The sequence below is a fragment of the Hyla sarda genome, chromosome 3, assembly GCF_029499605.1.
Source record: "Hyla sarda isolate aHylSar1 chromosome 3, aHylSar1.hap1, whole genome shotgun sequence".
Taxonomy (NCBI): Eukaryota; Metazoa; Chordata; class Amphibia; order Anura; family Hylidae; genus Hyla; species Hyla sarda.
Genome location: NC_079191.1, coordinates 310,076,985 through 310,099,087, shown reverse-complemented (window position 1 = coordinate 310,099,087; position 22,103 = coordinate 310,076,985). Strand labels below are relative to the sequence as shown.

General features: G+C 46.5%; 1 protein-coding gene across 3 annotated transcripts in view; it reads right to left on the bottom strand.

The window, feature by feature from the left end:
* TBP (TATA-box binding protein) overlaps positions 1–22,103 on the bottom strand; it is a 54,834-nt gene that overhangs the window by 1,779 nt on the left and 30,952 nt on the right. For all 3 annotated transcript variants that reach the window (XM_056567033.1, XM_056567032.1, XM_056567034.1), the window contains 2 exons: positions 9,605–9,772; positions 6,658–6,752 (listed from right to left, as the gene is read on the bottom strand). In XM_056567033.1, coding sequence (XP_056423008.1) covers positions 6,658–6,752; positions 9,605–9,772 — 263 coding nt within the window. The remainder of the gene's footprint in view (positions 1–6,657; positions 6,753–9,604; positions 9,773–22,103) is intronic.

The window sequence follows — 22,103 nt, the reverse complement described above, 5'->3', positions numbered from 1 at the left end:
TGTGAAGGTCTAAAGGAGGAAAATGCTACTAACTGGGTGAAAACTTTCACTAACCTAAAAAAACCACTGGAGAAGAAAAATTCTCTGGTGCCAAGTGTCTTCCAATATCTCCTCCTCCTGCTTTGTCAGCTTGAAGTAGAAAATCTTTGAAAATCTTACAAAATTTGTATGCACAGTGCAAGAATGGGATTTGCAAACTGAGGCCTGACTATCAAGAAGGGACTGGGACTAAAAGCGGAGTGAGGAACATGCCTGCCCTCAGCACTTCAGGGGCTTGGGAACATCAGGAATTTGGTACCAGAGAATAAAGTAGATATTTTTATACTTAGTGTAAAATCTTTCTCGGAGGATTCATTGGGGGGGGGGGGACACAGGAACCATGGGTATATCTTTCTGCCACTAGGCATTAACAAAAAAGTCGGTCCCTCCTGGCAGGATATACCCCACCCACTGACTCAGTTTATCAGTTTAGTCCCACAGCAGTAGGAGGGAACCGAAACAAACAGAAGTCCGAGTAAGGCCCAGACAAAAAACAACTGAACAAACCCCCTAAAAAGGCAACCGACCCTCAGGTCAACAAACTAACAACAGGGTGAGTGCTGTGTTCCCCAATGGATCCTCCGAGAAAGATTCTACAGAAAGCATTATAAAAAAAAAAAAAAAAAAAAAAAATCTACTTTTCTCGTTCGCCTCCATTGGTGGACACAGGATCCGTGGGAGGTACCAAAGCAGTCCCCGGTGTGGGAAGCAGAACACAGCCAGAGAAAAATCCGGCAGAAGGCACCGTCACTGCCGCCTGCAACACTTTACCAAATTCTACCAAGTGCATACTTCCGTGTCCGGGTTTGGTTGTAAAGATTTGCATGGACGACCATGTGGCCGCCTTACACAACTGTAGAGCTGAGGCCCTGTTAAAGACCGCCCAGGAGGCGCCAACAGAACAGGTGGAATGTGTTGTAACCTGGAAATGAGGAAAGATCCCTTTAAAACGATAGGCCTCAGAGATGGTCACCTTAGAAGCCCCTAGCGCCAGCCTTCCGGAATGACAAACAAAGATTCACTGTGCCGAAAGGAAGTGGTAGCGGTGAGAGACTTAAAAAACCCTGACCACATCCAACTTGTGGAGAGAGTGCTCCTTAGGGTGAGAAGGGGCTGGGCAGAAAGAGGGAAGGACAATATCCTCAGTCAGATGGAAAGAGGAGACTACCTTCGGGAGAAAGAACGGCACCACAGCCTTGTCTTGATGAAGGACAAGAAAAGGAGGGCGGCAGGAGAAAGCCACCAATTCAGACACTCGCCGAATGGAGGTAACCGTAATGAGAAAGGACACCTTCCAAGAAAGTAAAGGAAGCTGAGAGATATCTCTCCCTGAGTACCAGATTCAGGGTCCTGAGTACCAGATTCAGGGTCCCAGGGCGGAGTGGGGGGGGATCTGTATGGAGGAGTCTCGTGAGCCACACCGTGAAGGAAGGTGCGGCCATGAGGGTCGGATGCTAAGGGGCACTGAAATAAGATGGAAAGATCTGACACCTGCCCTTTAAGAGAACTGAGCGCCAGACATATTTCCAGACCTGCCTGCAGAAAGGAAAGTAGGTTTGGCAAAGAAAAAAAAACAAAATCGGAGACAAAGACTGGGCCTCGCACCAACGAAAATAGGCACGCCAGGTGCGATGATGGAGCCTGGCAGAAGATTGCTTACGCACTTGAAGCATGGTGCGAATGACCCGGACAGAGAAACCTCGAGCCCTTAGCACCGCGGTTTCAACCGCCACGCTGTCCACCACCAGAATGTTAATCGCGGAGGGAACCTGACGTTCCGCCTAGACCAGAATCCTTGCCACCTCTGCCATTGCCGAGAAGCTGCGAGTGGCTCCCCTGGCGATTGACTTAATTAGGCACTGTCAGATTTAAAAAACTTTTGATATGCTTTAAAGCATGCAAAAACAAACTGTTTTGAAATTGCTCTCATTAGAAAATTTTCAGTATTTCATACTGAAAAAGCCAGTCAAAGAACTGCCCCCTCTGCCTCCTGGAATACATTCACTGCTTCTGTGAACACTGCTTCGTCCTGGACGTTTTGGAGGGGGGAGGGGCTGTACACACTGCAGAGACTCATGTGAAGAGAAGGGGAGGGACAGGAAGACTGCTGCCGGCTCTCACACAGCAGACATCAATGAGAGAGGCAGAAACATGCATTGCAGACGAAAAAGTGTCCAAGCATGCATGTGTGTATATATGTGTGCATATCAGTGTGTATCTAATGTGTATGTGTAAGAATATATGAAGCCAGTGTGTGTGTGTGTGTGTGTGTGTGTGTGTGTGTGTGTGTGTGTGTGTGTGTGTGTGTAATAATCATATCCTCATGCTGTTTCAAAACTAAAACTCCCAGCATGCCTGCACAGCCAAATGATGTGTGGACATGCTGGGAGCTGTAGTTTTGCAACAGCTGGAGGCATCCTGGTTGGGAAGCACTGGACTGAGGAGAGGGAGGGGGAGGAGTGATTATCACAGTGAGTACTCACCCCCCTGCTTCTGGTAGATAAAATTAAGGTATTTCAGAAATAAAGCTAGCGTATTTATCGGCGTATAACACGCACTTTTTAGGCTAAAATTTTTAGCCTAAAGTCTATGTGCGTGTTATACGCCGATACACCCCCAGGAAAGGCAGGGGGAGAGAGGCTGTCGCTGCCCGCTTCTCTCCCCCTGCCTTTCCTGGGGTCTAGAGCCCTGCTGCCGGCCCTTCTCTCCCGCTGGCTATCGGCGCCGCTGCCTGTTCTGTCCCCCTGACTATCAGTGTCGGCGCCGATAGCCAGGGGGAGAGAAGCGGCGCCGACAGCCAGGGGGAGAGAAAGGGCAGCGGCACCCATTACCGGCGCTGCTGCCCAGTTGTCTCCCCCCATTCCCGGTGGCATAATTACCTGGGTCGGGTCCGCGCTGCTGCAGGCCTCAGGCGTGCGTCCCCGGCGTCGTTGCTATGCGATTCACGGCGCAGCACATGACGTCAGTGCGCCGCGCCGTGCATAGCAACTAGGCAGGGGACGCGCGCCGGAGGCCTGCAGCAGCGTGGACCCGACCCAGGTAATTATGCCACCGGGGATGGGGGGAGGCAACGGGGCAGCGGCGCCGGCAATGGGTGCCGCTGCCCCTTCTCTCCCCCTGGCTGTCTGCGCCGCTTCTCCCCCTGGCTAACAGCGCCGGCACCGACAGTCAGGGGGACAGAACGGGCAGCGACGGCCTCTCTCCCCCTGCCTTTCCTGGGGGTATACACGCGCACACACGCACCCTCATTTTACCATGGATATTTGGGTAAAAAAAACTTTTTACCCAAATATCCTTGTTAAAATGAGGGTGCGTGTTATAGGCCGGTGTGTGGTATACCCCGATAAATACGGTAATTCTGAGAGAAATGTAGGTCACAGACACATACAAAGTACATGAACATGATCAGGATGAGATACTGAGCAACATATGACAGTTTGTTTTTTTGAGTGATCTGACGGGTACGCTTTAAGCCACTGCTATGGCGTTGTCCGTCTGAATTCGAACTGGACGACCTCGGATCGATGACTCCCAGTGGAGGAGACAAAGAAAAAAAAGGGACCGGAGTTCCAGGACATTGATGGGAAGACGAGCTTCCTGGGAGACAAACGTCCCTGAACTGTCCACCTCAAACACCCCCTTTCAGACAGAGGTAGTCTTGCGGGTACCCGGTTTGGCGGAAAAACATCCAGAACAGCCATCCTGCTTCCAGGAGGGATGTTCTTTGAAGGAAGAAGCTGGCTTGTCCTGGCGGCCCGAGGCAAAGGACCGAATGGGCTGATAAGAGGACTTGCGGCGAGAATCGGCATGACGCGCCTTATTCTGAAGAAGAGAGCTCTTACCGCCGGTAGCCTCAAAAATAATTTCATCCAGGAGTTTCCCCCAAAAAAACTGCTACCAGCAAAAGGCATCTCCGTGAGATTTCTTTGAGGCCACATCGGCATTCCAGGCCTTCAGCCATCTGGAGGAGCCCCGAATAAAATGCCTTGGCAAAGTTGGGAAGCCCAGGCTGACAACGCCTGGGACACCCAGGTTGCGGCAAAAGCTGGAAGCAAGGTTGAACCTACTGCTTCAAAAGCAAATTTTGCCAGGTTCTCAATCTGCTTTTCCACGGGATCCTTAAAAGAAGCCGCATCAGCTAGAGGAAGTGTGGTGGACTTTGTTAGGAGTGAGACCGGAGGGTCCACTGTAGGTGGGGGCGGTCTATTTGGAGACCAAGTCCAGGGCAAATGGAAACATAGCCCGCAGCCATTTAGACCCCTGAGAGTTTTTCAGGATGTCTCCAAGCTGCAATCAGCAGGTCATCAAACTCTGCATGAGTACTGAAGACCTTGGGAGTGCGGCAGAAGGAAACTTCTGGAGCAGGTTCCGAAGTACCAAGGGTCCTGTAGGTGAAAGGTGGGCCAGACAGCTGACACCAAACTGTCCACCATGTCCGACATGGACGACAGCTCCTCGGCTTCCGAGTGCGGATCCGAGTCAGCGTCCACCAGTTCCCCAGGAGACCGGGAACGGGTGGTGGAAGCTCAAGATCCAGGTGTAGGAGACCTGGAATCGCAGACTGGAGATAGAAAGCGGCCCCCAGGAGGGCAACTGCGGGAGTCTGGTAGATTGTGATAGGGAGCAAGAGCGGTGTGAAGCTGTCCCATTAGGTGAGGAGTCCGAGTAAATGACCCTAGGGCGCTTGTGAGAGCGCCGGACGGGAACGAGGACGCTGCCTGGTAGATGGGGACAGGGAGTGAGAGCGGTGTGAAGCCGTCCCATCAGGTGAGGAGTCTGCGCAAGTGACCCTAGGGCACTTGAGAGCGCCGGATGGGATGGCCAGAGGAGGTTGAATGGGCCTCCCTGGAAGAAGGGGACACAGGACTGCTTCAAAGCAGTAGCCACCTCTCTGCAAACTTGGGCCAGATAAGAGATAGTCAGAGCCAAGCCGGGGGGAGGGTCAGAGACCGTATGCTGCAAGGAGCCATCTTAGGCGGACGGCACAGGGGGGCTGGGACATTAATCCGAGCAGGTGGGCCCAGCCAAACCAGCTAGCATTTTAGTTTTACAGCCTGTGCAGAAATACTATGTAACCAGGGCGGCAACCGCCTGACTGGTGGTTGGTTCGGGTCTGGGGTCAGACATTGTAAAAACCAAACAGATAAGTCAGCCAAACCCAGAAAATAAGAACAAGCTCACCCAGGTTTATGTGTCCTGCAGCAGCGGTCCCTTGAAGTGGGGGAGTTCCATACAAAGTCAGGGGCCGGTGCACAACGCTGCGTCGCGGAATAGCAACTTGTAGGAATGGAAGCTTGCAGAAAAGAATGGTAGCTTGCAGGAAAAGCAGTTGAACGGCAGCTTGCTGTATTAGAGACTTGCAGAGGAACAAATCCATGAAGCGAACAGTTGGAGGAACAGAGTGTGCCGTGAAGGAGGAGACCCTCGTGAGATAACCAGCAGGGGAGTGGCCCTCCCCCAGAGTTTATGGCCACCCATAGGCAGGAGGACCAAGGGGGGAGAGGACATGTGACGCCTGCAGCCCGCGATGAGCCCGGAGAGGCCAGCGATGACCTCTTGCACGCGCTATGCGGGCATCAGCAGAGACTCTGGAAGGTTGAGCGCAGAACCGTGCGAAAATAGGGGGCGGAGCTACCTGCCGGCCACAGGGTCAAAGGCACGGAATAAATTAATGGCCGCCTGCCGGGTGTGGCCTACGCCCCCCAGTACCGTTGCTGCCGTGAGAATCGTCTGCTGGCCCTGGTGTCCTGCTGAAGGCACGTAACGGAATTAGTTTTTTTGAGCCCCCCCCCCCCCCCCCCCCCCCAAAAAAAAAAAACAAATTCCCTAAACAGCCCCAGCAGTAGTGCCCCAACCAGGGAGAGAGCACTAAAAAGGAAGATGAAGGCTGGGGGGGTACTTACAAGAAAAAAGCCCCCAGATACTTACCTCTGACATCTTCAACGAGCCTTGTACGTCTCTGCATCATGCGCCAGGCTGCTGAACCGGGGCGAGCAGGGGTAAGAGGGGACCCAAACCCAGGGCACAACCCTAGCGCTGGTCGGTGGCAAGAAGGTGTTAACTGTGCATACTTTATGTATCGTGCCACTTCCTTGCAAGTAGGGGATCTTGCAGCGCCATGCTCCTGTCGCCCCAACCTAGATAAAATAAAAAGACGAGAAAAATCTAATACTCCATGACAAACTAGAAAAACAAAAAGAAGCAGCAGACCAGGTCTGGAGAGCTCCAGACCTGTGTCTGCCTTCTACTGACACCAAGCCAAAACTGATTAGCTCAGAGTCAGTGGGTATATCCTGCCAGGAGGGGCAGACTTCTGTTTTGTTAACGCCTAGTGTCAGCAAGACATGCCCACGGTTCCTGTGTTCCCCAATGGAGCCGAACGAGTAAAAAGCATTTTCTACATTATGGAAGCTCAGACTGATATGAACAAAAAAGGTGTCTCCTTCGCCTAGCAACTAAGTGTCAGCAGTTTGGAATAAATTTCTGCTGAGATTCCCTTAAAACAGACATCCACATATCGATACACATTTATATAAGCAAAAGGCAAAAAACCCTGGGCAGCAAGGAATTCAAGTACCATGAAACTTTCATGACACCTAGATTGAGATTGTCACGAACCTGTCAATACCACCTTTCCAGACACAAAAATCAGTAGAACAATTCTTGGCTTGATCATTCTGTAAATAAGACCTGGAAATAACTCTGGTTCATAGCTAGACAAAATGAGAGAAAAAACAAAGTTTTTTTTTTTTTTTACATATAACACAAACCGTCCCTAACAGTTTCATAGCAATATGTGGCCAAGATTGTTTCCACATAGTCACCACTGAACATATTTACCAAAATTATTGACAGCAAAGTCCACAAATAGACCTAACAGTTTGTATTAAAAGTAGGTCGAGTCAATTAACCCATTTATGATCTATACACACGTACAGTATTCTGCGCAGATTTAATGTCCAAGATTTTCTGCCGCAGATTTCAATGTAAACTGAATGACTGAACACAGTTGAAATCCTGCGCATCAAATCTGCGCAGAATACTGTACATGTGAATAGACCCTTAATCTTAACCAAGGCTGCTGTCAGCTGGCCTTTGCGAGATCCAGATCCTGTGGGGACCAAGAAAGGAAATTTCTCAAAAAAGTTTGTTTGATCATGAAAAGGTTTAACCTCTGAATGACCACAGATATGCATTTTTTTGGCAGCTCAGCAGTTACTGCATATACAGCAGGCTCACAAGCCGAGTCCCTCAAACAGGTAATAAAAAGGTTAAAGAAAATACTTTAAAAATGTTCAATTAGTCCCACGAAACAAGCCATTCCGAGTTATAGCTCTTGGAATTAAAGGAGTTACAAACATGGAAAAAATAGCTGACAAGGAGGGGGTTAATCTCTTGACCACCTTTTTTTTTAAATTATTATATAAAACACTACTACTATTCAGGTTCCAAACACCATATCTCATCTATCAACAAAAGAGTTTTCTTTTTATGTCTTTTCCCTCTATTTGTTGGCAGTTTTTATAGCATTTACTGAATGGAAAATGTATGTTCTGAGTTTGTTATACTGCCATATTTTGACCCAAATAATTGCACATACTGATTTTCTGGGATGTGAGGTGACCAAAACTCACATTTCTGACATTTAGCATTGTTTTCTGTTCACATCACGTGGGATCAATAAGGGTATATTTTAAAAATGGCAAAAGGGGGAGATTAGAATTTTTTTTATTTTTTTATTAGGGGAGTTTATTTCTAAAAACTTAATTTTTTTATTTTTTTTATCTGGGAGGCTGAAATACTGGGAATAGACTGAATTTTGATCATACAGCTGGCACCTGAAGCATACAGTCATGGCCGTAAATGTTGGCACCCCTGAAATTTTTCAAGAAAATGAAGTATTTCTAACAGAAAAGGATTGCAGTAACATGTTTTGCTATACACGTTTATTCCCTGTGTATTGGAACTAAACCAAAAAAAGGGAGGAAAAAAAAGCAAACTAGACATAAATGTCACAAATTCCAAAAATGGTTTTGATAAAATTATTGGCACCCTTAACTTAATATTTGGTTGAACATCCTTTGGAAAAAATAACTGAAATCAGTCGCTTCCTATAATATCAATAAGCTTCTTACACCTCTCAGCCGGAATTTTGGACCACTCTTCCTTTGCAAACTGCTCCAGGTCTCTTATTGGAAGGACGCCTTTTCCCAACAGCAATTTTAAGTTCCCTCCACATGTGTTCAATGGGATTTGGATGTGGACTCATTGCTGGCCACTTCAGAACTCTCCAGCGCTTTGTTGCCATCCATTTCTGGGTGCTTTTTGACGTATGTTTGGGGTCATTGTCCAGCTGGAAGTCCCAAGATCTGACGCAAACCCACACCCAGGGAGATTAGCTACAGTGCCATGGGTTGCATATTTCTTGATAATGTTGCGCACTGTGGACAAAGGCAAATCTCGATCTCTGGAGATTGACTTGTAACCTTGAGATTGTTGATATTTTTCCACAATTTTGGTTCTCAAGTCCTCAGACAGTTCTCTTTATGTTGTCCATGCTTAGTGTGGCACACACAGACACAATGCAAAGACTAAGTGAACTTCTCTCCTTTTTATCTGCTTTCAGGTGTGATTTTTATATTGGCCACACCTGTCACTTGCCCTGGGTGAGTTTAAAGGAGCATCAATCACATGCTTGAAAATCTTATTTTTCCACAATTGTGAAAGGGTGCCAATAATTTTGTCCAGCCCATTTTTGGAGTTTGGTGTGACATATCTAATTTGCTTTTTTTCCTACCTCTTGGTTTAGTTCCAATACACACAAAAGGGAATAAACATGTGTATAGCAAAACACGTGTTACTGTAATCCTTTTCTTTGAGAAATACTTCATTTTCTAGAAAAATTTCAGGAGTGCCAACATTTACGGCCATAACTGTATATAGGATGGGCTCAGCTCCTGTGCCTGCTGCTTATGTTACCAATGCATTTCTCAAGTACATGTATGTGATAATGCAGAAAGGGGGTTTTGGTATTGCAATCAAGTCCCATTTACGTTTATGTTGTGAAGATACAATATTTTTGTGCTTTAGTTTTGCTAATGTGCAACATATTTATCAATGGGGTTGATAAATTTGGAGCACATAAGCAAAAAACAATAAATCACTTTTCAACACCATTTTGTATGTTTACTCCTCTCTTCTGTGACTTTTGTTCGACTTTTGTAAACTATATTCATCTTGCTATATGGAATTATCTATATCCTACACCATGAAATGTGAAATATGAAGTTTAAAGAATAAATAAGAATATATTGGAGTGGTCTCCTACTGACTGGTGTGAGAAGATTTTTAAATATATCCTACCTGTCTGATTAATGCACCTTTATATTATATTGGAAGTTAGTGCTGTGGGGTGCGTAGAGCCCAGCTATCAAGGATGTTGCTTTTCGTGTGGTTAAGCAAGCGTGCGCGAATGCTAACTATTGTGGATGTTATACTATTTTGAAAATCCAAAATTGACAAATGGTGCCATTTAAAAATAAATAAATAAAAAAGTAGATTTTACCTGCTAAACTGTTGATGTGTAAGTACCAGTCCCTCTAATCGGATTGGGAACTTTACATCGCAGCTCCCCACCATATTTTGTATTTTAAAATCTAAAAACTTTGCAGGGAATCCTAATTTCTGTACAACTCGAGCATACTTTCTTGCTGCTAACCGGGACTGTTCTTCACTAAAAAGAAAAAAAACAAAATAAATAAATAAAAACACGAATGAGTCTACAGATAACTTACAATGAAGTACAAATGACTCAGTTTAAAGTGTACTTGTCAACAAAAACTTTATATAATGTAGATAGTACCATTGTATGTATATTTGTAATATACATTGGTTAAAAAATTTGTATCTTTGGGTAAGAATTGCTCTCTCTGCAGCTATTGCCTGTGAGGAGACTAAATACAAGTAGTGAGAGCAGGACAAGCAGGGTTGTGAATCAGCCTGCTGTGTGGGCCGGCAGTGTGTCATAGAGCCTCCGTGCACAGAGCCCCGGCTTGTCCTCCGTGCACAGAGCCCCGGCTTGTCCTCCGTGCACAGAGCCCCGGCTTGTCCTCCGTGCACAGAGCCCCGGCTTGTCCTCCGTGCACAGAGCCCCGGCTTGTCCTCCGTGCACAGAGCCCCGGCTTGTCCTCCGTGCACAGAGCCCCGGCTTGTCCTCCGTGCACAGAGCCCCGGCTTGTCCTCCGTGCACAGAGCCCCGGCTTGTCCTCCGTGCACAGAGCCCCGGCTTGTCCTCCGTGCACAGAGCCCCGGCTTGTCCTCCGTGCACAGAGCCCCGGCTTGTCCTCCGTGCACAGAGCCCCGGCTTGTCCTCCGTGCACAGAGCTGCAGGGACAAATATATTTTTTAACCAATGTATATTATAAATATACATATAATGGTATTATACATTATAGAAAAGTTTTAGTTGACAACAGGTACAGTTTAAGGACATTTCCCCGAGTATCCAACAACTTGCACCCCACCATTTACCAAAAGGGAAGGGATGTTTTGTTGAGCACTGAGACCTGTAAAAAAATTTTTTTTTTTTTAACCACCAGTTATTGCCTTTGTCTGATACTGCAGCTCAGCCCAATATACTTGACTAGGCATGAGCAGCAGTATCAGAAAGTCACTACTACACATAGGTCTAATTTTTCCAAAGCAAACAATCACAGCTAAGCTTTCATTTTTCCAGAGCTATTTGAAAAGTGAAAGCTGACAAATCCTTTAAATGAAAAAAAAAAAAAAAAAAGTTTAAACTGAACTGTAGAAGCTTTCCAAGATTGTAATACACTGAGGAATATACAAAAGAACATGCTCAACCACTGACTTCAAAATCTAGAAGTTTAACCCATGAAATAGGTCAACAATGTCAGTACAGTACTCTGATATAGATAACACACAAAGTCCTCAGAACCAGCTGCTGAAACATTGAGACAGAAAGAAATCTTAGGACATTTCACCTCACAGCCTTCAAAACATGTAACTCTGCCCTGCAATGGAGTGATGGATCCACCTGAGCCAGTGCTTGGCTAAACATGCACTTGATTCTGTCAAGACTAACCTCAGGAGGTAATGGACAGCAAGTCTAAGCACCAGTGGAACAATGGTTTAGGGCAGGTGAGTTCAGAGTTTTATTTAGCCCATCCTAGCCACATTTACACCCCAGACAAGTACATTAAGGTGCAGATATCAAAGATTTACCTAACAAAATGAATTTAAGGGTGAGGTCACATGTACCATATTTTGCTTTGTATTTTATACAGCTGATTTTGCTACCCATTGACTTCAATGGGTAGGAAAATACACAGCAGCAAATAAACAGCAAAATACAGCACGTGACCCTACCATAAGGCCGCGTTCACACAGCGGAAAATCCACACATCTGCATGAATTATACATCCGCATTAGTTTGGTACAGAATTCTGCAGATGTTAAACAGATGCGGAATTGATGCGGAAGCCGTGCAGAAATGTTCACACAGATTCTGTTTCATGTTGGGAGTTGTAGTACAGTAGTCGTACAGCGTCTGAGGGACTGATCGCATCGTGTTTAACTTCCGGGACCCGATGCGGTCAAAAGTTATTAACCAGGCGAGCGGGCGGCATGTCAGCTGCACCACTCCCCAGCGATGTAGATTTTTTTACTGGGAAAACTTCAGATTCACATACTCCGCCGGGAGCACAATGGCTGGATCAGGTTTGCATGCAACCTGCCCCCCTGGTTAATAACTTGATCGCATAGGGTCTCAGAAGTAAAACTTGATGCGATCAATCCCTCAGACGCTGTACGACTACCCCAAACATGGAACAGACTGTTCCAAGATAGGAGTAGTACCACCAGCGCTACAGCAGTAGAAAAAAAAACAAAAAAACATTTTATTAAATGAAAAAGTGAATAGTTTGTGCGGATTCTGCGCGTAATCTGCATGCATTCCGCACAAATTCGGAAGAAGGTGACTTCAATGCAGCAGCGGAATTCCAAATGCTAAAATTCTGCTGTCTGAATGAACTTGCAGAATCCCATTAAATTTAATGGGCAATAATTTCATGTGGAATTCCGAAAGGATTTTCCACCGTGTGAACGTGGCCTTAAAGGGTATTCTGGGTTTTAAAGGGGTACTCTGGCTCTAAGACATCTTATCCCCTACCCAAAGGATAGGGGATAAGATGCCTTATTTGCGGGGGTCCTGCATCTTATTGGGGATCAGATGTCTTCAGGCCGGAGTACCTCTTTAAAGTACTTTTTAGTTATGTGCCCCTAATGGCAAGTTATGTATGATTTAACCCCTTAAGGACTCAGCAATTTTCAGTTTTTGCATAGTTTTCTCAATTTTTTAAAATGATAACCCTTTCAATTTTCCACCTAAAAATCCATATGATGGCTTATTTTTGCACCACCAATTCTACTTTGCACTGACATCAGTCATTTTACCCACAAATCTACGGCGAAACTGAAAAAAAAAAAAAAAATCATTGTGCGACAAAATTGAAGACTAAATGCCATTTTTGTACTTTTGGGAGCTTCTGTTTCTATGCAGTGCATATTTCGGTAAAACATTCTGTAGGTCCTTTCAGTTAAGATACCCCACTTATATAGGTTTTATTTTGTCATACTTCTGGAAAAAAAAAATCCTAACTACATGCAGGAAAATTTTTACATTTTAAAGTGTCCTTATGGGACCCCTATAACTTATTTTTCCGCATATGGGGATGTATGAGGGTTAATTTTTTGCGGCCTCATCTGAAGTTATATCGGTAACATTTTTGTGACCAAAAATATGCTATTTTGGACTTTGGGATTTTTCTTACCTGTACGCCATTGACCATGTGGTTTAATTAACCTTAAGGACCCGGGCTTTTTCCGTTTTTTCATTTTCAATTTTTCCTCCTTAACTTTAAAAAATCATAACTCTTAAAAATTTTCACCTAAAATTATATATAATGGCTTAATTTTTGCGTCACTAATTCTACTTTGTAATAACATTAGTCATTTTACCCAAAAATCTACGGTGAAACGGGAAAAAAAAAAATCAATGTGCGACAAAATTGATGAAAAAACACTATTTTTAAGTTTTGGGGGCTTCTGTTTTCACGTTTTTATTTTGTCAAAAATGATACCTTATCTTTATTCTGTAGGTCCATACGGTTAAAATGATACAAATTCAAACCTATACAAGTAGGTTATCACTTCCAAAAAAAATCCTGAATACATGCAGGAAAATTTATACGTTTAAAATGGTCATCTTTTGACCCCTATAACTTTTTTATTTTTCTGTGTTCAGGGCGCTTTGAGGACTCATTTTTTGCGCCGTCATCTGAAGTTTTTAGCGGTACCATTTTTGTTCTGATCAGACTTTTTGATCACTTTTTATACCACAAAAAAGTGAATAAAAAGTGATCAAAAATGCGCTATTTTGGACGTTGGAATTTTTTTTGCGCGTACGCCATTGAACGAGCGGTTTAAAAAGCGGTATATTTTTATAATTCGGACATTTCCGCATGCGGCGATACCACATGTTTATTTTTATTATTATTTACATAATGTTTTTTTATTTTTGGAAATACCAGGTGATTCAAACTTTTATTAGGGGGAAGGGATAATTGAAAGGGTTAATGATTTTTTTTTACACTTTTCTTATGCAATATTATAGCTCCTATAGGGGGCTATAACATTGCATTAACTGATCTTTTACAATGATTGATCCATTCCTATGGAGATGGATCAATCAGTGTTTTCAGCGATTGAATGCTCAAGCCTGGATCTCCGGCTTGAAGCATTCATTAGGTGATCGGACAGCACAGGAGAAGGTAAGAAGACCTCCTCCTGTGCTACAGCTGTTCGGGATGCCGCGATTATACCGCGGCGATCCCGAACAGCTCCCTGAGCTAACCGGCACATTTTACTTTTGTTTTTAGCCGCGCGGCTCAGCTATGAGCGAGCGGCTAAAGGGTTAATAGCACGCGGCACAGCGATCAGTGCCGCGCGCTATTAGAGGCGGGTCCCGGCTTCACTATGACGCCGGGCCCGCCGCGATATGATGCGGGGTCACCGTGTGACCCCACGTTATATCGCAGGACCAGGACCCAGGACGTACTCATACGTCCTGGGTCCTTAAGAGGTTAAGGATGCAGGGTTTTTCAGTTTTTGCATTTTCATTTTTTCTTAATCACCTTCTAAAAATCATAATGTTTTCAATTTTGCACATAAAATTCCATATGATGGCTTATTTTTTGCGCCACCAATTCCACTTTGCAGTGACAGTCATTTTACCCAAGAATCCACGGCGAAACAGAAAATAAATTCATTGTGCGACAAAGTTGAAGGAAAAAAAAATGTCATTTTGTAACTTTTGGGGGGTTCCGTTTCTACGCAGTGCATTTTTACGGTAAAAATTACACCTTCTCTTTATTCTGTAGGTCCATACGGTTAAAATGATATCCTACTTATATAGGTTGGATATTGTCGTACTTCGGGAAAAAAAAAAAAAAAAAAACTACTTGCAGGAAAATTTATGTTAAAAATTCTCATCTTCTAACCCCTATAACTTATTTTTCCGCATACGGGCCGGTATGAGGACTCCTTTTTTGCGCCATGTTCTGAAGTTTTTATCGGTACCATTTTAGTATTGATCAGCCTTTTTGATCGCTTTTTATTCATTCATTTTTTCATTATATAAAAAGTGACCAAAAATACGCTATTTTGGAATTTGGAATTTTTTTGCGCGTATGCCATTGACCGTGCGATTTAATTAACGATATATTTTCATAGTACGGACATTTCCCCACGTGGCGATACCATATGTTTATTTTTATTTACACTGTTTTTTTTAATGGGAAAAGGGGGGCGATTCAAAATGTTATTAGAGAAGGGGCTAAATGACCATGTTTTAACTTTTTTTCACTTTTTTTGCAGTGCTATAGGTTCCATAGGGACCTATAACACTGCACACACTGATCTCTTATGCTGAACCTTGCAAAGCCATAGCTTTGCATGGATCAGCGAGATAGGGTCTCGATTGCTCAAGGCTTGGAACAATCAAACCCCGATCGGACACGGCAGAGACAGGTAAGGGGACCTCTGCTCACGTCCTAGCTGATCGGGACATCACAATTTTATCGCGATGTTCCGATCAGCCCGACTGAGCTGCTGGCAAGCGTTTACTTTCACTTTCAGACGCGGCGGTCAACTTTGGTTGCCGCGTCTGAAGGGATAATAGCGCGCGACACAACGATCGGTGCCGCACGATGTTAGCCCAGGGTCCCGGCTATGAATAGCAGCCGGGACCGACCCGTGTGATGCAGAGTCACAGTGTGACCCAGTTTTAAACACCGGGACCGGGCGTACAGGTACGCCCTACGTCCTTAAAGGGGTATTCCAGGCCTTTTTTATATCAACTGGCTCTGGAAAGTTAAACAGATTTGTAAATTACTTCTATTAAAAAATCTTAATCCTTCCAATAGTTATTAGCTTCTGAAGTTTTCTGTCTAACTGCTCGATGATGTCACGTCCCGGGAGCTGTGCATGATGGGAGAATATCCCCATAGGAACTGCACAGCTCCCAGGACGTGAGTCATCAGAGAGCAGTTAGACAGAAATAACTCAACTTCAGAAGCTAATAACTATTGGAAGGATTAAGATTTTTTTAATCGAAGTAATTTACAAATCTGTTTAACTTTCCAGAGCCAGTTGATATATAAAAAAAAGTTTTGGCCTGGAATACCCCTTTAAGAGGTTAAGGATATATTTTTATAGTTTGGACATTTATGCACGCAGTGATACCACGTTTATATTTATTTTTATTTACATAGGGGACTATAACATTGCACACACCGATCTCTTACACTGTTCACTGCCATGCAATAACAGGGCATTGATCAGTGTTCTCACCGCTCGACTCCTCCTTTCTGGATCTCGGGCACGGAGCAGTCATTCGTCAATCGGACGCGCAGGAGGCAGGTAGGGATACTCCTGGTGCCCTGCAAGCTGTTCGGGATGCCGCAATTTCACCGTGGCGGTCCTGAACAGCCCGACTGAGCTGCCGGGATACTTTCGGTGTCACTTCCGACACGACGGACAACTTTGATCGCCGCGATGTCTAGTATTAGCAACAGGTCCCTGCCGTTAATGGCCACCAGGACCGACCAGATATGACGCGGGGTCACCTCGTTATATCGCGGGCGCAGGACGTAAATATACGTCAGTCGTTAAGGAGTTAAAATTATCTGTCGGAGTGGATGATTTATTTTGTATTTTTCATGCCCCCAGAAGTTGAGCATTCTTCAGCAGTATGGGTAAGTGTAGTTTCAAAGCAATGCATTGTAAGTCAGCTGATCACAGAGAGCTTGAGTGCTTCTTGTCTTGCCTGATTATGTCATATGATCATCCTCATATGATCTCAGTGTGCAAATAGTTTGGGCGTGTTTAACGCCTTAACAACGCTGGATGTAAATGTATGTCCTAGTGAGGTGGTACTTAACGCACCAGGACGTACATGTATGTCCTATACATAACCTCACGCATCGGAGCGATGCTCCGGTCATGTGCGGCAGGTCCCGGCTGCTGATAGCAGCCAGGGACCTGCCGGTAATGGCCAACATCCACGATCGCGTGGATGTCTGCCATTAACCCCTCAGATGCCGTGATAAATACAGATCATGGCATTTGCAGCATTGCAGTCACTAAAATGGATGATCGGATTGCCTGCAGCGCTGCCGTGGCGATCCAATCATCCAGAACGGCAGACGGAGGTCCCCTCACCTGCCTTCCACAGGTCTTCTGCTCTGGTCTGCGATCGAGTAGACCAGAGCAGAAGATAGCAATAACACTTATCAGTGCTATGCCCTATGCATAGCCCTGAACATTATTAGCAATCGAATGATTGCTATAACTTGTCCCCTATGGGGACTATTAAAGTGTAAAAATAAAAAAAAGTTAAAAAAAATGTAAAAAGTTTTTTAAAAAAACAGAAAAACCACTTTCCCAATAAAAACAAATTGTCCCATTTTTCCCTATTTCACGTCCAAAAAGTAAAAAAAATAATTTATATACATATTTGGTATCACCGCGTGCATAAATATCCGAACTATTAAAATTTGATGTTACTGAAACTGTACAGTGAACTGCGTGAACGTAAAAAATAAATAAAAATTTGTCCACAATTCCTGCTTTTTTTTTTTTTTTACATTTCATTCGCCAAAAAATTTGGTAGAAATGTATTAAAATTTTATATAAGCAAATATGGTATTAATAAAAAGTACAGATCACAGCGTAAAAAATTAGCCCTCATACCGCCATTTATACGGAAAAATGAAAAAGTTATGTCTTCAAAATAAGGAGATTTTTTTTAACACTTACCGTAAAATCTTTCTCGAAGGATCCATTGGGGGACACAGACCGTGGGTGTATGCTGCTTTCTCTAGGAGATGTGACACTATGGCAACAAAAACAGTTGGCTCCTCCCAGCAGGATATACCCGCCTTCAGGCTCTGAGCTAATCAGTTTAAGTTCCAGAGCAATAGGAGGAGACTAACAGGTCAAGAAAAACCCCAAACTGTCCGAGAACCAGAAGAAAAAAACATTACTGAACACACCCTCTGACAGAGAACAAATTAAAATCCCAAAAGGGTGGGAGCTGTGTCCCCCAATGGATCCTTCGAGAAAGATTTTACGGTAAGTGTTAAAAAAATCTCCTTCTCTATCAGCTCCATTGGGGGACACAGACCGTGGGACGTACCAAAGCCGTCCCTTGGGTGGGCAGATAAGCACTCAGGCAGACGGCCGTTCCACTGCCGCCTGCAACACTTTACGGCCCAGACTAGCATCAGCCGATGCGAAGGTATGAACTCTGTAGAACCTCGAGAAACTGTGCAAAGATGACCAGGTAGCCGCCTTGCAAATCTGCGAGGCCGAGGCTCTATTCTGGAGAGCCCAGGATTCCACAAAAGAACGGGTAGAATGAGCCACAACCCTGAAAGGAGGAATCTTCCCCTTACAGCGATAGGCCTACGAAATGGCAGACCGAACCCACCAAGAAATGGTGGCCTTGGAAGCAGGTTGTCCCTTGCGACGACCTTCCGTAAGGATGAAAAAGGAATCACACTGACTAAACGAGTAAGTGATGGAGAGATAAGACCGAACAGCCCGAACTACATCCAACTTGTGTAGTAAGCGCTCCTTAGGATGAGAAGGAGCAGGACAAAAAGACAATGTCCTCATTAAGATGAAAGGCCGAAACCACCTTAGCAAAAAGGAGGGATCTGGCCGGAAAACAACCTTGTCTTGGTGGATCACCAGAAACAGAGAACGGCAGGAGAGAGCTGCCAATTCAGACACCCTCTGGCTGGAGGTGATAGCAACAAGAAACGCTACTTTCCAAGAAAGGAGGCTGAGAAACACCTCTCTAAGGGGCTTAAAGGGTGCACCCTGGAGGGCACTCAGAACCAAATTCAAGTCCCAAGGGGGAGAAGGTGACGGAGAGAAGGTGACCGCTAAGGAGGAAAGGCGTGCGCCACTCCTTGCAGGAAGGTCCGGACAAGAGGATTAGAAGCCAGGGGCCTCTGGAAAGAACAGTAAGGGCCGAAACCTAACCTTTAAAAAAGGAACTGAGAGACAACCCCAGTTCCAATCCAGACTGTAAAAAAAGAGAAGACTGAGAACCGAGAAGGTCACCAGGGAGAAGTTCTGAGCTTCACACCAACGAAAATAAGACCGCCCAGTACGGTGGTAAATTCCTGCGGAGGAGGGCTTACTAGCCTTTAGGATGGTGTGAATGACTTGGGAAGAGAAACCGCGGTCTCAACCGCCACACCGTCAAATGTAGAGACTGTAAATTGGGGTGGCAAAGAGGACCCTGAGAGAGAGTAGATCCGGGCGGAGCGGAAGGCACAGAGGAGTATCGTTCCAGAGCCTGACTACGACTGCGTAACACGAACTTCGGGGCCAAACTGGAGCTATCAGAATGGCGGGGACGAACCCTGTTTTGAGCTTTCCCAGAACCCTGGGAAGGAGAGCAAGGAGAGAAAACAGAGGACAGGGGAAACCCACCACAAGGAATCCCAATGGCAGCCACGGCTAGAGCTAGGGTGTCCCAGGACCTCGACACAAATGAAAGAATCTTCAGATTGTGCCGGACACGAAAGGGTCTCCGTCTAGAATGCCCCAGAGGATGCGGGTCTGCGCGAAGGCTACTGGATGTAGTGACCTCTCGCTGGGGTCGGCTGAGGAACTCCGCTTCCTAGTGAGCACACCTGGAAGGAAACCGCCGGAAACATAGGTTCGGTCCAGGAGGAGACTGACACCTCGACAACGCTGCCGAACTGCGAGCGCCGCCGCGCAGACTGACGTCGAGGCGTTGTCCGACTGGATGCGGACAGAAGATGGGACTGCCCATGAAGAAGACAAGAAGAATCGCCCCCAGATCAGGAAAGTGTATCCAGTACCTGAACATGCCACCCCAGCCCAACAGAGTGGCAGCAGTCATGACTACCTGCCCGAGCAGGGAAGGAATGGTCACCCCTGAAGAAGAAGGGGGAACGGAGCCACCAGAGCAGAGACTCACGGATCCGACGAGAGCGAGAGCGAGAGAGCGAGAGCGCGAGAGCGAGAGAGCGAGAGCACAGCCAGTTGAAGGGGACAATAATGAAAGCTGGGCAAAGGGCATGGTCTCCATGGCCGCTACCAGCCGACCCAAGACTTTCATACATTTTTGTATGGAAACCGGGGCCGTGGCCCTAAGAGAGCAGACACCAGACAGGAGTGTCAGACAGTTGTCCGGCAGAAGACAAATCCGGACATGGACCGCGGAAGTGAGGTCCCAGAAGATCAGAGACTGTGTGGGAGAGAGGAACGACTCGTCTCCGCTGAACATTCACCCGAAGCGATTCAGGGTCTGGAGTGTAAGACCCACAGTCCCTAGAGTCTAGACTCTGAGAGGCTTGACGAGAAGGTCGTCCACATAAGGAATCACCGAGACTCCGCATGATCGCAACAGGACTATCACTGGTGCAAGGATCGAGGCGAAGACCCGATGAGCAGGCCAGAGACCAAAGGGATAGGCTACGAGATGAAAAAGCCCGTCCGGAACCGGAAGGCGAAGGAACCGCAGATGGCCGGGAAATATAGGAATATGAAGGTAGGCATCCTTGATTTCCACCGAGGAAGAAACTCCTCTTGTGCCCTGGATGCCACGGAAGTGGCAGCGAAGATGGCGGTGAGATGCTTGAGGCCCAGAAGCGGCCATCCAGAACCACCTGCCAGGGAGAGCACAAAAAAAAGGTGGAATAAAAGGCCCCGCAAATATTCCCCTGTAGGAACGGAGACAATGACTCCCTGGCAGGGACTGGAGGGTCTCCTGAAACTGCTTCCCGGAAGAGGACACCGTGGTGTTCAGGACTTCCTGAATGTGTGTGGTCCCAATGTCTCGAAAAAGTAAGACGACCTCCCACCTGAGAAAAAACCTGCGGGTGGTGGCTGCACTCCATGTGGAAGTGGGATTGCGGTTACCCAATTCGGTCAGAACGGTTGGTGTCCGACTTCCAAGGTGAACGCGCCCGGAACGAGGGGGACCTCCTGTCCCGCGAAGGTGCCTGCCGAGATCCCTTATTGGGGCCAAAGGTCCGAAAGGACCGAGAGGAAGAGGACTTCCTCTGGGAATAAAAGCAAGCCTTATGCTGAAACAACAACAAGTAACTTTTACCCCCCGGTGCCACAGAGATAATGGAGAAGGCGCTTGTGAAAGAGACGGGTACCAGTAAAAGGCAACTCGGTAAGAGACCCTCTTGGAGGCGGCATCCACATCCCACGCCCAAAGCCACATGGAGCAGCGGAGGTCCGCTATGGGACCCACAGCAAAGGCAGCACCACAGACTGACTGCATGGAAGCAGTGCACAGAATTCCCCAGCATTGGAGAACCAAGCAAGATAGACCCTCCGGGGGAAATCCCGCCAAGATACCCAGACTGAGTTGTGGGCACCACAACAATAGGGCGTCGGACCCAGAGCCTGCTGCGTCCGAGGCAAACTCCGCCAAGGACTTTACCGTCTGATCTGTCGAGTCCTTGAAGGCAGCTGCCTCTACCAGCGGCAGTATAGTAGCCTAGAGAGGCAGGAAATTGGTGGAACCATTGAGAGAGCGGAAACCCCCTTAGAGGCAAGGTCCTTGGCAAATGGCTAACGCACTTGAACCCTCTTCATTCCCATGAACCTCTTGTCCGGATGTTTGCATGCAGATTCTTGAAGGATGTGAAGTTCAGCATGAGAGCTGAATCCTTGATGTGCTGGTTAAGCACGCTGAAAGGATACTTCAGGAGTAACGGCCGAAGATCCTGGGTCCTCTAAGTGAAGGGCGTCTCTTATGGCCGCAACCAATGAGTGCACCGTTTCAACCATATCTGAGCGGTCCTGAGTCAGATGCAGATTCGGAAACCTGATCCGCCAGTTCACCAGGCGAAAGTGAACGCATGGAGGCAGCCCTGGAGGGGGGCAACCCTGACCGGGTACATGGCTCTGGCAGGGCGGCGATTCCGTAAACTTCCTCTGGAGGAGCGACGTCCGTGACCAGATGACACGGGGAGCCGAGACCCACGGAGGGACGCCCAAGTCTACCTGGAGACTCAATGTAAAAGTCAGACAAACACCCCTAGTACACTTCAAGAGACAGCGTGAGGCTTGTGTAAAAGAGGAGCGGGACCCGCCAGAGGGTCAGCGCAGGACAGACCTCTTCCAGGTAGACACCTAGTCACGTGAGGCCTCAGCCACCACAAGGATGACTTGAGTCAACTCAGCCATAAACTGGGATAGGAAGAAACCCGAGGCTGAAGGGGCGGCCGAATCCACCGGAATTGTAACATCCGGGGAAACAGGGGGATCTGGGGGAGCAGGCAGAGTCAGTGGGCATTGTAGGAATAATATGTTATTGTGACAAAATAGAGACTAGCAGTCTAGTTGTCAGTACAGAGGGAGGGCAGAATAGCGTCCCCTATGGCAGGAAAAGAGACTTAACCCCTGAGAGGGGCGTTCCCAGA